The sequence below is a fragment of the Corvus kubaryi genome, unplaced genomic scaffold, assembly GCF_017639235.1.
Source record: "Corvus kubaryi isolate FWS band 111438036 unplaced genomic scaffold, C.kubaryi_AGA036_p1.0 37398, whole genome shotgun sequence".
Taxonomy (NCBI): domain Eukaryota; kingdom Metazoa; phylum Chordata; class Aves; order Passeriformes; family Corvidae; genus Corvus; species Corvus kubaryi.
Window position 1 is genome coordinate 14868456 of NW_024581137.1, and position 16267 is coordinate 14884722.

Here is a 16267-nt window from a genome sequence, read left to right on the forward strand (position 1 = left end):
ACAAACTCACTGGAATATTCAGTAGTGTTTGGTTTCATCCCTGTTTTTCCATTCTTAGAAACAGCAAAAAGCCCTTGTCTGAGCATTGATTTCCAACCCCCTAACATTTGTTGAAAGACTATGTCCATCTCAATCTTTCTCCAAGGCTCAGTCTAACTTCAAGGGGAAAGAAAAAAAAAAAAGATAAAAGCTCAGTGGTAAGTACTGGGAGCCTCCTAGTAACATCTCACACAGCTTATAGCTTGCATTCAGATAACTAGAAGAACCCTCTGCATTGCAAATTTTTCACATCTTGTACCGCCACTAGCTCAAACACTGCATCCAAAAGGTTTTGATAAAAAAAACAAGGAAATTTCTAAGCTTAATTATTTTATTATTCTACTCATCAGAGGTTTGGTTTTAAACAGGGAGCTCTCCTGGGCATCAGTTTTTAGTTTTCATGGCCAGGCAGAGCATCTGCTCAGTGTTACTGATGAACAGGAATCTCAGCAAAATAAAAAAAATTAAAAGGACAATTTTGCAAAACGTGGCTAAACATGAGCTGTGAAGAGGATAACAATGTGCACTCTTCTCTTAGGGTAGAAAACATAACTCAGACATTTCTATCACAATGTGCTCAGCTGTACACAGGACAAGCTGCTTTCTGTACTCTCAATGAACAGAAAACAGTAGACACCATTAAACAGGTTTGCTCAGAAACCCAGGAAAGAATGCAAAGCATACACTGGTTTTGTATTCAGTACCAAGGCACCCTGGCTTCTCCAAAGCAGAAAAAAAAGCTTTTTGCTGCAGAAGGACTGTAAGTTCTTTTCAAAAGGGAACCTTGAAACACCTGAACTTGTATTTTCAGGTAGCTTATATGAAGCTTTCCAAGGAGAGAAAGGGAAACAAGCACTGAATGCCACCACTACTGACAGCATTCTTTTTCCTGATAACCTCACTTTTTCCAAACAAGCAGTCAAGATCATCTTGAGCTTTCATCCTCTGATCCTATAGCTAACCCTGCACTATGGCAAAGCCCTTTATCACACATTCTGAACCTCCACAGAAATAAAATTGTCACCTTGCCTGAAAATGTGAGCTGCAGAGGTCCTGTGTGTCATCCACCTCTTTTCTTCTTTGGAACCTTTCTCTGATCATGGACAGGGGAGAGGGTTTTCTTGTACCAGTTAACAGCTCTGGGGATGGATTTTTAGTTTCTTTCAGGGTGCTAAGGAGGGTTGTCAGCTGCACATCTAAGCTAAAGAAACCTCTCACCTACAGACAGGCTCCAGACACCACAAGAGCCACTGCAGGGACAAGGGTCACAAGCTGCACTGGCACCAGCACCTGCTGAGAAACTTCCTCTGACAAATCCAGGCAAGGAAGACAACCAGAAACCACTTCCCGACACACAGAAAAAATTCTTGGCGATGGAGACTGGGATTTTATCGGTTTATCCTGTCCCACAAGCTTGAGGAGCCCCATGAGCTCTTGCCTGGCTGGGCAGGAGCTCTGCCGGTGCCAGTCTGGGAATGTCCACCTTCAAGGAGCTGAGCAAAGGAGTCTGGCTAGGTCGGACATGAGGCAGATTCAAAAAGGATTCCCCTTTAAAGGTCTAACCCAAGAAAAACACTTGAGTATCTGTTGCCTCACAGGAATTAGGAGCTTAAATACTGTGTTGTGCTTATTCATGGAGACCTAGCTCTTTTCTTGATATCTTTGGCTTATAAAAGAGACCAGAATGTTAAATTGCTTCCAGGAAATACAAGCAAGAGACAGATAAAAGGAGACTTCAGAATTTCTTCAAAAATCAGGTGATTGCATTTTGCTTTCAAATACAGAGAAGCCAATGGGTCATTTCTAGAAACAGCTGCACCGCTCAAAGGTGGACACTCACAGACCAGCACTGGCAGAAGCCCAGTGAGGCAGGGCCTCTGACAGTGTCAGGAGCATCAGAGTGGCTTCTGTGCTGGTGAAGATGTGCTAAGAATCAACGTAATGTCCTGTGGGCCCTTGAGTTGACCTCAGCAGGCTGTGGGTACAGCAGGTCTCCCATCTTCCTGCACCCCAGCATGTTCTGACCCCTCTCTGCAGCCATGTATCAGCGCTTTTGCTGCCACTCAAGCAGGTCAGACAGGGACCTTGGAGCCTGACTCCCCTACCTCTCTAAACCACATCTCTTCAAAGCAGCAATGTCCTGGTAAGAAAAAAAAGAAGTGCTTGCCAAAAGATTTTAAAAGAGCGATTTCCCCCATTTTGATTCATGCTGCATGCAATGTTATCAGCTCTTCAGCCTGACAGCCGTGGGGATTTTTTTTCCCCCTGTCATGGTTTTCTTTCCATTTGCCTGAGCCCTGAGGCAGCAGCTTGTCCTTTGGCAGGTGGCAGCCTGGCTTCATCTGCAGCCAAGGCTTTATCACTCCCAAATGCTCAGATTCAGTTTTCCCCTGGGGAAAAAAGTGACTCTGAAACCCCAGGTTTTCTAGGTCCTGGCCCATTTCTCACACAATGTAGTCATCAATGCTGAATCAGAATTCAGCCTTGTGTTTTAAACGGACTATACCAACACAATGCTGTGTTGAGCTAATGCAGGGAGGCTTGGCTTTGCTGCAGTCACAGCACCCAACTCCCTGGGGTTCCATTCCATTCAGACATCTACAAACATCCAAACTCACTTGTGAGCATTGTCTCTAAATCTTAAATTGGTACCACATGGTGCTACTCAGGGAATACCCACATCCTCCATGACCTCAGCAAACAGAAGTCACCAAGCTCCCACATGTCTGTGTTTCAGGCACTGAGATCAAGATGAGTGGATTTTTAAAATGTTTCAGAATTGGTATTATTTTCTGCACCACTCCTTCATGATTGACAGAAAAACCAGAGAGCACTGAAGCACAGAGATTTCTCTGCAGCTGGTGCTCCAAGCACGCAGGTGGAGGGAGGAGAGCCGACAGGGAGGGAGGGAGGGAGGGAAGGAGGGAGGGCTGGATGGAGGGATGGATGCCATTTCCCAGCATCAAGCAGAGGCTTCATGTGCATCAGCCTCAAACCCCCCGGAAAGACCAAATGGACAAAAGTCACCTGAAGGTAGCAGAGAAGCCAAGGGGAGGAAAAGGACAACCACTGAGAGTCTTCTCCACCTCCTGGGGACCAGACCCAGGCAGGAGAGCAACAGTGGGACGCAAGAAGCCCCAGTGCTGAGCTCAGCTGTGCTCCCTGGAGGCTCATGCCCAAGGCAACAAGAGTGGGATTTAGCATCCTTTAACCCAGCTCACAGAGCTGGGAAATCAAGAGGGTAAGAAATTCAACAGCCCTGCACCTGTCTTAGGGCCAGCGTGGGGGTAAGGGCACACTGTACCCAACACTGCTGTACAAGGCAGTGAAAAAGCTTTTCAAGGAAACAGCTGCAGGATATAAAAGCAGGAGAGCTTCTCCATTAGGAACTGAGCAATGCTTGCACAAGCTGCCAATGTCATCCCTCTCCTGGCAATGTGGGAGGGAGAAAAAATAACTTCAGCTCAGTTGAAAATAAAATGAAAACAACCATAGAGGCGCAGCCCTGTTACCTGGACTGCTTGAGGACAGACAAACCATCACAGCCATCGAGTGTACAGATAAGGTTAGTAGGAGGTGGAACATTATTTTAATGGCATTACTAACTCATTTTTCCAGGGAAGAGCAGCTGCAGAAACATCCCAAGCAGCTGTGCCCTCCTCCTTCCTCCATTCTCTCTCCCTCCCTCATAGCAAAGTTGTTTGGAGGAGCCAAGGCTTTTCCTACAAAAGCCTCCAGATCCAAACCTTCTTCTAATTAAGAAACATTTCACACATATGGGACTTCTGGGTTTTTTTGGATAGCAGCAGCAGTAAATAATTCAGTGCCTTGGCAGATGTTCAGGATCTTCAGAATATGAAGGCTATTATCAGATTTATTTTAATAATGTACCTGGAGGGCTCAGGACCAGGAAGAGAGGAAAAAACGCCACCACCATAATAAAAATCATGCCTTCTTCATTAGCCAGAGCACTTTGCTACAGCAGCTTGGACAGAGCAGCACAAACACTGCCTGAACATCAACGGAGCTTCACTGCCACCACAGCAGCACCGCTGCGGCTTGCAGGTCCCCCAGCTCCATCAGCAGCTGCTGCAGCATGGAAACAGCTCCAAGGCCAGGGCTGCAGGGCTTTTGCAGAGGGCCCTGACAAACTCAGCTTCTGCTCCTCAAGACGCCCAGCAGTTTTTGGAGGAAAAGGCTGCCGCAGCATTTTGATACTGCATTTGCAAATGTAACAAATGAGCCGCTGGCAAGGTTTTCTTCACAAGCAGCTCCAGCTCTGCCTGGGGAACTCTCTGCAGCTTCTGCTCAACTTTCCACACCTCTGTCTTCATGCCCACATAGTATGGGGTTGTGCCACAGCATCAGAGAGCCAGCAGTGGGTAAACATCTGGCTTAGCACTGCCCTGAGCACTGACCTGTGGACAAAAGCAATTCCCTTGAGCAGAAAGGGTGGAAATCTGTTGTAACCCATCTCTGGGGAAAGTCCAGTGTCACTCACATGCCCTTTCAGCACTTTATGTCCTCCCAAATGCCTGTGCCAGTAACTTGGAGGGTAAGTAGCTTTTAATGGTCTTTGGCTGGCTCTGAGGAGCTGAACTAGTTGTGCTGGAACAGGACAAGTCACCGCTGGGTCTGCAACACTACCATGGTGCCAGTGAAGCCAAGTAGTGTATCTGAACTGGTGATCCATCAAACAGCCCAAACCACCCCATTGTTCGGGATGAACCAGACATACATTGCTCACAGTACTCCTCCAACCCAAAGTCCAGGAGAAAAAACAAATCTCCACCTAAAATAAAGGGTTTCCTCTTTCCTGCCACCACCAGACTTTGAATTCAGAGGAAAGAACATAGAAGGCAAGGCAGAGCCTCTGAAAGTAACATCTGTTTAAACTATTTGTGAGACTACTCTTCCACCCAGCCACAGGTGAGAAGGGAGCCTCTGGGCAGTTTTGGGGGCTCCACAACACCCAGATGCATCCTAGACAGCGTCCCTTAAATCTCACCTAACCAGGAAGATGTGCCAAGCACACGTTTGCCACAGGGGTCCCTATAGTACCAGCCGTATATTGCATGAGCAGCTCCAGCAGCTGCTGAGCTCACCCCAGCCTTGGAGAGCAACAGGGCAGCTGCTCTGTGCCTGATGCCCACCCTGCTCCCCTCGGGCTTACACTGCCCCATGGGAGGCACTCACTGCTCCCCTCCGTATTTTGTGTTGCAATTATCTTATCAGCAGAAGAGCAGTGCCTACCAAATGGACACTAGAAGGGAAGGTCAATCCACTGTTCTTGTAATGGTAGAAGATTTAAAATAAAATTTGAAGAAATGCAGAAGCTTGACACTTACCTTAACAGAGCAAGCTCCATCCCTCAGATCCTAGGAGAGTAGAGACAGCACAGGCCACAAAAGAATGGCTTCACAGAGCACTCAACCCACTGGGGCACTACTCAAGAGTTGATAACTTGGCATATTTTAAATCACAAGTCTCAGATTTGACATTTTATGAAGTTCCTTCTTCTATATTCAAGGTATGGTTTGAGAAATCCCAGTTCTCATTTTGAAACAATAAACACAGACATGTAGCTTTCACAGAACAAAAATAAAATTTAAAACAAGAAGTAGGGGCAGCATAGGAGTCAAGGAGGAATCCAAGACACACTTAGGGAAACGAAGTATGACTTGAATTTTATCCCAAACTTTTTCAAAGGGCTGAACCCTTGAAATCAGAAAAACTAATTGCTAGACTTCTCAGCCCTTCTGAGAGAGATGATGGAGAACCACTGGCTGCTTACAGCAGACAAAGTGGGTTTGCCTCACAAAGCCGAGAAGAAAAGCCAACAGCACATTCACTCCTGCCCCACACCTGTCCTTGTGAGAAAATGGTAGGAGACACTTCAACCCATGGCACCTGGGGCTCATAAAACCCGACTCAGCTGGCAGCAGGAATGTGGCTTAAAGGAGCCTTCAGAAAAGACGCTGCAGAGAGGGAAGTGGTGCTGCCTTTTTTTTTTTTTTTTTTAATCTTTCCACTCAAATTAGAGCCTCTAACAGCAAAATAACAAGTGGGGGGAAATGGCACACAGTTGATTCCCTCTCTGCATGTGCTGCTTAATTTTTTCATACATAAACAAAGCCAACAGGTGCAGTGAATTGTATACCTGGGAGCTTTGGGAGTACTAGAGAGAAGACAAGTCATTCTAGAAAATGCTGGAAGCAATAAACCAAACAGAAAAGATGAGTTAGAAAGGTTCCAACACGGACTTTCTTCAACTAGGAGCACTTGCAGCCAGCAGCATCCCACACTTGCTCCCTTCGGGAAATTAAAATCAAGATCAAGGTTTGCAGCTGAGCATGGAGGCAACAAGTTTAACATTCAGACACTTATAGAAAAATAGTAGGATTTTGGTTGATTGGGGGTTTTTTAAGTATCTTATGGTCCCTGTGAGACGGCACCATTCTGGTACAGGAAGTCAAAATGCCAGGCCAGGGGCAGCTTTGTACCTTCCCTCCCCGGGTGTCGGCTCTGTCCGACTCTCCTGCCACGCTGCCAGCGGCGGCCGAGAAAAGGACAAACCAGGAATAACAGCCCCATCTACTGGAGACTGAGAAGTGATCCGCACACTCGTATTTTGCAGTTCTGCAACGCACCACCATCCTAACTCCTGCCAGGTGGGAGCGATGCTCGGGTGTTTGCCTGCTCCCGGAAAGTCACTTCTGTCGTCATGCCAGCGTCTGAGTGGCAAAGGCTGGTGTGGTCGTCCTGACCTAGTTCAGACCCAAAAGGCAAACATCCAGACCATCTCCTCCACTCTGAGCACCCCCTGGGCTCTCCAGAGGTAAGGTTGCAAACACTCTGGACCCAGTTCCTTGGGCAATGCTAACAAATTCAACATTCCAAGTGAGAACTTGAGCTTTACAGCAGCTTTCCAGGCTGTACGGCCGCACCCTGACATCCCCAGCTGCAGCACAGGAGGGAACAGTGCCAGCACTCCTGTTACGGCAAAAGCCTGCCCCAATCTTAGACACAACTGTCCTCGTGGCAGAGCAGCTCTGAGATTTGAGTCGTGCCACACCTCTCATGCTGAGCTCCCTGCTTTGCAAAACCCTAAATCTGACCCTGACCCACATATGCAATGGAACAGTGTATAGTCCCATTGAGCACCCAAAATGTTGTTTCAGTCCTCAGCATCCACCTCTGGCCCATACAATACACCCTGTTCTCCCCCTCTGAGCTGCTAAACCCCAAGCCCCATACTACAGGTAGTGGGCACAGGCCGTCCCTGTGCACTGTGGTACCCCCCTGTCCTGCCCAAGTCACCAGCTGTGACTGTACCAAAATGAGGAGTGAGCTGTGTTACTCAACCCAAGGAACCCTTCCGCATGTGGTGCAATGGCATTTAGCGTGAAGACTAAGGTTTTCTACCAAAGCAGGTTTTTCTGGCCCTCAAAGCATGGTTAGGGAGCCATAACTTCAAAGGATGCATCCTGCATCCGTTTAGAATTTATTTTATTCATGCTTGAACAGAACTAATAAAAGCAATCTTGTAGCCAGTGAAACAAACACTGACAGAAATATTTAGGACTCTGTCACATGAGAAGACACATCAGTTGAACTCAAGTCTTTATTAACACTTTATAAACTGAAGATTTAAGCAGCAGCCCAGAAAAGACATGTTCTTTCAGCTACAGAGATAACAATCAAAAAGGTATCTTCACTATGTAGTTTTGTTCATCATTGACTACTGAGTGTAAATAAAGTATAAATAAAAATGACGTGCTTAAGTTGGACAGCAGAAAAATGGTAGTGAGTGTTCTTAAAATCACAAGTACTAAAAAACCAAAGGAAAACAGGTTCAGAAATCAGTGCCCCACAAAGCAAGGAACTGAGAAAATCAGTGTTGTGACATAGCAACTCTACCCATGCCCAAGGTGTTTATCAGTCTGCCTCTTTGCAGGGCTGATAATCAATAAAGTTCTTTACTCCCAGTGCAACACACAACTGTAACACCGTTCTACCTTTACCTGCCATACAGACTCGATGCAGATGAGGTTTTCACCAGCTCTGAGGCTTTGTGGTTTTCACAAGCTCTAGGCTGCAAGGGCTGGGAGCTGGCAGTGCCAAGCATTAGCTAGAGGAAAGAAAATGCCTGAAATGCTGGCTGATGTCTCTTTGGAAGCTGCAGGGCAGGGGGGAGATGCTCCAGCAACACCTTGGTCCTCTAGCAATAATGAGATAAATCTGGAATCTTTCTTTTTGCTCCCTCTGCCAGGACATACATGCTCAAGATACTTCATCTGTCCAAAGAAGGTTCAAGAGACACAGCTTTGGAGAGTGCTGCATTCATGACAGTTGCAAATTTGCCATGTGCTTTACTCCATGGAGTCTATCTCCATCAAGATGCTATAAATCCAAGGAAGAAAAAAAAATTTATATTACATGATCCACTCCAACTAGATGCTCATAGTCCTGGGTGGGGAGGAAGCCTCCTAAGAGGAGCAGTGAGGTGAATTCATCAATCACACGCACCTTAGTTTCCTTTCCATGCTTACTTACATGGTGCACGGACTTCAATAAACAGGCTCACAATATGAGTACACCATACTCCTGAAAGTCAGCATCAAACATACCATAGCCTTGTTCAGTTTTACAAAGCAAAACAGACTACAGATGCAATGAGTGGAACATTTTTGCAGCCTGGATTTAAGCAGAGAGATGAATCTCTTTAAATGTGCATAAAACCCTTTGCTTCCTACAAAAGAAAAGCCTTGGTATAATCCTACAGTAATACATGGATACTAAAAATATTGTGATTATTTGGGCAAAGAAGTGGGCAAAGAAGTGACTGGAGTGGGAAAGGAACATCTGTGAATGGTGGCATATAAATTAGGGAGTGAACTAGAGAGCACGTGTGTGAGAGATTCATGGATCACACAGTAGCACATTGGCAAGGCCTCCAACAGTTCATTTCTCCAGAGGGGTTATACGATGCTCAGCAACACCAGCCAGCTCCTGTTGAGACCAACTCTGGAAGAAGGCTATCCTAAGAAGCACACCTAGCCCCATTTAACCCAGCTCCATCAACCCAAATCAACCACAGAGAGAAGGTCACAGAGAAAGGAAACACTACCATGACCCTCAGTGGAAATTGTCACTATACAGAGACCTCTGCCTAAGCCATTTTGGGTCAAATCAGATCAATTCAGAACAACACAGTTACAAGTTCTCTGCTGGCCTTATTCAACATCAACACTGCACTTGCCAGAAAAGAAAATGCAATAATAAACAAGCCAGTGTCTCTAGGATTTGCTCCTGCCTCCTCTACCTGCTCCTCTACACTGCCTCAATAGATTACATCTGCCAGGTATTTGCCACAGGGGAAGCTCTCAGATGTAGGATCTTCTGCTATGTCTCTGCTGCTGTCTCCACTCATGTGCTGAGACCTTTCCTTCCCTGGGCCTCTGGCACGCTGAGGATCACAGCCTTCCTGCAATGCATCCTCTGCTGTCACAGCCAAGGCTGCCTCCTTCTCTGAAAGGCTGCTATTCATTCCCTCTCCAGTGCTGCAGGCAAACGAGCTCTCCCACTCTACCCCAGTTAATTAACCCAACACGGTGATTCTGAACCCACATGCAGCGATCTGCCTCCTGACCAGGCTGTGCACATCCACCTGCCACTGCCAGTCCTCAGTTCTAAGACCAACAATCATGAAAGTCGAAGTGATACTTAAGGAAATACTTAAATGAAAACAGCCACATTCCAGAAACACTCCAGGAATATTTCAGTAGCAAGTACTCAGAAGTGATCGATTTAAAACAGCACCATCACCCACACAGGAGCTGTCTGATGACTTCTACACACTCATTAGCAGGAACACATTCGCATGAAGAAGTTACACAACAGATGAAGAAAAGGGACAATGGTGAAACAGTAGGAGCAGAGATTCAGTGTACGGGTAAGACTGTGCTCTGAGTTTGCAAATTTTTAATGTGGCAGAGTGAATACAAAGTCCAGGCCAACAAACCTTTTGGGGTAATCTCAGATCTGGGGAGTCAATCAGCAGGTGCTGTACAGGCTGCCCTCAATCCAGCTACAACACCCAACCTTAGTCCCAAAATGACCAGGCTCTCAATCCACCCAACACACAAGTGACAGACCTCAGGTGGCAGGAAGGAGCCTCCCCCTGAAGGGTGCTGGAAAGTAAAGTACTGGAGGATGTGCCACAAGCACACATCTGAGGGACACGGTGCACAAACAGAACAGGGAGGGCTCTTTCAGGAACAAATGAAGTGCTCACCTGCCTCTTGGCTAAATACTGTTCATTATCAACAAAATCTTTAGTCACCTTGCATGTAATAGGTAAAGACAAGAAGAAGAAAGATCAGTCTCCTTTGGACAGATACTGTGCAGTAATATGCATAACTTGCTTTAGGCTTTTTTTACTGCTAATATGCACTATTACAGCAAAATGGAATGAGCACGTCAAGAGAAAAGATTCTTTTACAGGTTGATTGGCAGTGCTGAAGGTACAAAAAGGAGAATCTGCAACCACACAAATATGGAAAAAAGGATCCAATCTGAGCAATCTTCACCTCCAACAAACAAAACCTCATTTCTCATGGTGAAGGGTTTACCTTCCATTACTGCCAATAATCACAGCAATATAATCCTCAAGAATTGAAGCAGATGAATTAATACGGTGTTTTTTTCTTGAAGATTCCTGCAGTACTTTTGAAGAAGTAATTGATAATACTGATGCTAAAGCTAGGACTCCAACAGAGGAGCAGCTGCCACTCAAGGGCTCTGTTCTCCACACTGTGCAGTCAGGCCACCTCCCACACCTGGTCACCAGAACACCCTGCAAAGGTGTGAAACCCCAAGGAGAATGACAAGAACAGCCCATTTGGGTGGGCCCAGTGGGGCTGCTAAAAAAAAAAAGAAATCAACCAAAAGCAAACTGCTTTGCTCCATGTCACCACCTCCTCTCTGGAGAGTACACACACTGCCAGCTCCTCACCTGGGCGGAGCCAGGGAAGCCGGGAAATGTGAAACCAGCCCCAGACACTGACACAGACAGGAGGGGCAGCCCAGTGAGCTGCTGCAGGCAGGGACAGAGCCCACAGCCCCCAGCTCCATTCAGCAGGGTGTAACAGACACCCTGCTCTTGGCTGAGGACTGTGCCCCATGCTACCCATGCACCACCAGCCAACAACTCTACAAACGCAGTACCAGCACAGCGTGTACTAAACCAGCCTTTATTTCTCTCACAGTACAGCAGGGCTGAAGTTAAGACCATTCTGTGGCAGTGCCAACCCACTCAGTAGCCTGGGCTGTGGGAGCTGCTGACCAGTCCTCGGTGGCAGGCTGGGCACTCCAGTCCTCTGCAATCACAAAGACAACAATACTTAGTGCTCCCCAGCTCCCTCCACCCACAATACCCCTCACCCCCTCCCCACAGACACCTCCCCAAACTGACCTGTAGGAAACTGCTGGATGGGCACAGACGGGACCTGCACTCCCTCAGACCAATCTGCAACCTCAGGCTGAGGAGGAGCAGTGAATTCAGGTGCTGGGGCCGTCCATTCAGTCTGGAATTCCTCCTTCGTCACTGCTTTCTCGGCAGCCGCCTGCTCCTCCTTTTCAATCTGCAATGCAAGAGCCCAGCCTGAGTCTCCCAGGAACACAACCCAGAACACAACCCTTACTATCAAATATCAGGCAACAGGCACCAACTTGCAGTACAATTAACCAGCCACCACATTAAAGGGTGAAGTGCAATCATTACATTGGCAAAACCTGTCCTCGACAGCAGACACGCAGGACCACAGGATAGGAGCACAAGCAAAACATCTCAGAGAGAGAGACACACTTCCTGCCATGAGGCTCCTACCTCCTCGGGATCCCTGTAGAAGTACAAGTCAGGCATGACTTCCCAAGGGTGCTCACGGGAGATGGTGCCACGCATGCGCAGCACCTCCCGAGCCAGCATCCACCACATCAGACCCACTGAGTGGGCTCCCTGGAACAGAAAAAAGTAGCTAAGAGTTGCTGTAACTAAACTTTTGCAGAAAGAGCAAAAGACTCATTTGCACCCAATCCAAGGTTCTTGCTTGGTGAAGTACATTACTTGCCAATGCCAAACTTATGTACTTGGGCTCATAAAAAGGGCAACTTTTCAAGTTCCCACTGGCATTTTCATAAGTCATGGCGCCATTACAACATGGCCTGAAGTAACTCTCCTGTTATGGAGTTTCATGTGGCTCACCACTCTCACGTGAATCTCATCCAAAAGACAGGGATAATGCTCACCACATACTCAAGAATGAAGAAATTGAAAACTTGACCGAATAAACAAAGCTTACACACATCCTCATGTGTGGCTTACACTAGTTTTGGTGACTGACATCTAGATAAAGATCAAAGATAGCTTCTCATCTTCCTAGACTTTACCTTTCAGGTGATTTCTGGCAAGGTAATGTTTCAGAGCAGTCTCTCCCTCAGCTCACTTTATCTTTCATGCATATTCATGATCTGTGGCAAGAAGGACTATCAAACTCCACTCATTGGGCCACAAAGACCCTCATGGCGTCAGCGAAAAATCCTGCCAGGTTACTATAGCACACGTCCTACACTTGAGAGTTCCTTGGCCAGAAACCAGCCTCAGCTCCAAGCTCCAACTGTGTGCAGTTTATTTTCTCCTCCCCACCCGCCTGCCAGTTTGCAGGAGACATTAGTTAGCTCATCCCCCAAGGAAACTGGTGAGATACAAGCCAACCCTCCCTTGCAGAAAGTATCCATCTTGGAAGCCCACGGCATGCTCTGGAGGAAGCTGCCTGGAATGCCAGAATGAAGTGTTACCTTGTTATTGCAGGGAATAGCGATATCCACGTAGCGCAGTGGGGAGTCGGTGTTGCACAGGGCGATGGTGGGGATGTTGACGTAGGACGCCTCTGTCAGCGGCTGGTGATCAGCCCGGGGATCTGTAACCACCAGGAGCCGTGGCTCACGGAAAGCCGCCTGGATCTGGTTTGTGAAGGTGCCAGGGGTGAAACGCCCGGCAATAGGAGTAGCCCCAGTGGCAGCAGCAAACTTCAGAACCGCACGCTGCAAAAGGGACATGGCAAAGGTGAAGCAGAAGAAGTGCATTTCAACCAAGCCAGAAAACTGCATTTCAACCAGGTCACTGTCAGTGAACATGCACGAAATTTAACTGAACTATTTGTGTCAATTCCTGTGAAATCAGGGCTCACCACCTCAGAAGGAGACCAAATAAAAATGTTACTGAAAAGAGCTACACCATGAGTTTAAAAGATCATATCCACCAGCAAAGCGGGAAGTCACGATATGGAAAAAGGCCTTCTCTTCCCCTAAAGTTATTGGCAAGCTCTACTTTAAACTCTCATAATCAGATCGTGAAAAGGGGAATAAAACAAAAAGCTTACGAAAAAAGCAAAGCACATTTTCTTCCACTATTTCTACATCCTTTCATTATCCAGGAACTTGAAGGAACTACAGGAAAAAACTCAGCAGTAAATACACACAAATTGTAGCTGTGTCCATTGAAATTGCAGTTGGCAGTTCTTATTCAATTACAACAGCTTTTAACTTCTCAGGCATGTGGCAGGGCCTACTATCAAACTCCAATCCTAGAGGGAGTCCCTCCCTCTCCTGGCGTTAGCGAAAACCCTGCCATCCTTTGCTGTCGCACACTTCCGACACTTGAGAGCTCATCGGCCAGAAACTGACCTCAGCATCAAGCTTTAATAGCGTGCACATCAAGCCCACGGGAAACCAAATTTCCTTTCAGAAACCCACCCCTGAATCTCCCCTAAACATTTGTGGCCCCACCTGCAATTACCTAAAGAAACTAAGTTCAAAAACTCCAGTGACTAGCAAGATTTAAAGGTTATCACCTTCTACAACAGAATGTTTTTGCTAAAAATTTAGAGTCAAAATTACAAATATACCTTCCTCAGTAACAGAGAAAATTTCCTCTTTGACAACTTTTGTATCACGTGCTTACTGTCCCCAAAAATTCAGTGCCAATGACACAATATTTCAGGGAAGAAGGGGCCACCAGGGGACTGACTACTAATATGACAGAAATCCAACAGGAAGAAGGATATGGAAGAAAAACAAGTCCTCAAACACCCTGAAATGGGGAGTAGGTTTTAAGCAGCCAAGTGCAACACAAAAACCATGTTTACAGAAAGCATTCCTATAGTTAAAACTGGTGTTATTGCCTATTATCGCCAAGCTGTCACTGGCAGGCAACGATGCATGGCAGGGGAGTCCTGCTGCCAAGACTGCAGGCTTCCTGATGTCCATACCTGTCCAGTGTTCCTGGAAGAAATGACGCTCACATCAGCTGGGTTCTCAATGGCAACAATGGCACGAGCTGCCAGGAGCAGCTTTTCCCAGGTCCTTTTCAGATTGATGATGTAAATACCTGTTGGCAACAAAAGGCTTTAGAGGACCCACCAAATACAAGATGCTAAAACAGGATAGCACTCTTCTGCTATTAAACCTGTCACATGGCTGTGGTTACTCCAAAATTCATAGAATCATCATCAAAGTTGGAAGAGACCTTTAAGATCATCCCATCCAACCGCTCACCCAGCAGGGTCACTGTAACCACTAAACCATAACACCCAGAACCATATCCAGGTCCCTATTAAAGGTGACTGGGCAACCTATTCCACTGTCTGATCACCCAAGCAGTGATTTTTTTTTTTTTTTCTATTATCTAATCTGAAACTTCTTTGTCTCATCTTAAGGCTATTTCCTCAGGTCCTCTGACTGCTGGCAGGTAAAAGAGCCTGGCCCCTCCTTTCAGGAAGTTGTAGAGAACGATAAGGTCCCCTCTAAGCTTCTTCTTCCCAAGACTAAACAAAGCTCCTTCAGTCATTCCTCACGAGGTTTTCTAGACCTTTTAAAAGCTTTGCTGCCCTTCTCTGTACGTGTTCCAGCACCTCAATGTCCCATATGAAATGACATTCTAGCCTCATTCTAGCTAGTGGAAAGCTACTCCAAGGAAAATCGTCCCCTTATGGTTTTAAGGTCACACATTCCAGCATCTGCCACCAAGAACCTACACCTGGTATGAGCTTTAACCTGTTTTTTTTTAAAAAGAGGGCAGCTTAGATTGAAGACCAATGCAAACAAGGAGGAATCATTACTAAGATATTAAAACCATTTTGTTAATTTAGTCAAGAACTAGCAAAATTGCCCAAACCAGCTGTGAGTGATTTACCAAATTCCACAAACAAGATAGTCAAGAACTAGGAGAATTGTTCCAAAATCTGTATTTCATTCTACTTCTCTGAGTTAACACTGTTTGGTCATCAAAGGCATCTGCTCCTTTCAGGCCATGGAGAAGCCATGCTAAAGAGCACAAGCACTTTCCTGCTCCCCCCAGCTGTGCCCACAAGATCACAGCTGCCCAACCCGGGCCACCTCTCCCGCCTATTTACCATCGCTCTTCCTTTTGTAGATGTACTGCTCCATCTGGAAGTCGAGGTTGGTGCCTCCCAGGTGGGTCCCGGCAGCGAGGAATTTGAGGACATCCTCCTCCTTCATCTGCAGGACATCGAGGCCTCCGGACATTGTGGGGTTTCCCTTTGGAAGCAACGACAGGGAACCTGCGGGCACAGGGACCCGGCTCAGCCCGGGGGGGACGCGCCACGAGGCCCAGCCGCCCCGGCCGCCATCTTGGGCCGCCTCCCGCGCTACACCCGGCAGGCCTCGGCCTTCCCCGCCGCCTGGCCAGGCCAGGCCCGGCCGCCGGCGGCGCAGCGGGGCGGGCAGAACCCGCCGGCGTTACCGCAGGGCCAGGAACGCTCCCCCGGCCATCCCCGCGCCCCCCGCCCGGCGGCCCCGACTCACGCTGACAACGCCGTGTGGAGGCCCGGGCGGCGCGGAGCCGAGAGGAAGCGCGGCCCCGCCCGACGCCCATATATAGCCTCGCCAGCCAATAGGCGCCTCCGGGGCGGGGCTGCGCTCCAGCGGCGCCTCCCCGCGCTCCCCGCGCCGAGCGCCAGCTCGGTGTGCCCGCCCCTTGCCGACACGGGTTCGGAAAGACATTTGTGGGAATTGTAGGATTTGCGGGATTACGAATACAGAGGAGGGCAACAGAGCTGGTGAAGGGTCTGGAGTGTAAGTTCTATGAGGAGCGGCTGAGGGAGCTGGGGGTGTTTGGCCTGGAAAGAGGAGGCTCGGGGCGGCCCTT

At 47.6% G+C, this 16267-nt stretch overlaps 1 protein-coding gene and 2 non-coding genes across 3 annotated transcripts; all 3 read right to left on the reverse strand.

The window, feature by feature from the left end:
• Positions 1–11278: 11278 nt before the first annotated feature.
• RPSA (ribosomal protein SA) lies at positions 11279–16024 on the reverse strand. Its single transcript, XM_042044506.1, has 7 exons — positions 15925–16024; positions 15513–15680; positions 14370–14488; positions 12898–13143; positions 11930–12058; positions 11516–11684; positions 11279–11420 (listed from the first exon to the last, which is right to left on the reverse strand). The coding sequence occupies exons 1-7, from the start codon at positions 15992–15994 to the stop codon at positions 11326–11328; spliced, it is 996 nt and encodes a 331-aa protein (XP_041900440.1). The 5' UTR covers positions 15995–16024; the 3' UTR covers positions 11279–11325.
• LOC121672091 lies at positions 12569–12727 on the reverse strand. Its single transcript, XR_006018765.1, has one exon. It is a non-coding gene; the product is annotated as a small nucleolar RNA SNORA62/SNORA6 family (small nucleolar RNA).
• Positions 13653–13814, reverse strand: LOC121672092. The gene has a single exon (XR_006018766.1). It is a non-coding gene; the product is annotated as a small nucleolar RNA SNORA62/SNORA6 family (small nucleolar RNA).
• Positions 16025–16267: the final 243 nt, after the last annotated feature.

What these genes read in the sequence shown, in the direction of transcription:
- RPSA (XM_042044506.1), bottom strand. Translation starts at nt 15,994, where the DNA reads ATGGGCGTCGGGCGGGGCCGCGCTTCCTCTCGGCTCCGCGCCGCCCGG. An exon ending in CTATTCCCTGCAATAACAAG is followed by an intron (nt 12,059 to 12,897) that starts GTAACACTTCAT and finishes TTTCTGTTCCAG; the next exon opens with GGAGCCCACTCAGTGGGTCT. An exon ending in CATCCAGCAGTTTCCTACAG is followed by an intron (nt 11,421 to 11,515) that starts GTCAGTTTGGGG and finishes TTGTGATTGCAG; the next exon opens with AGGACTGGAGTGCCCAGCCT.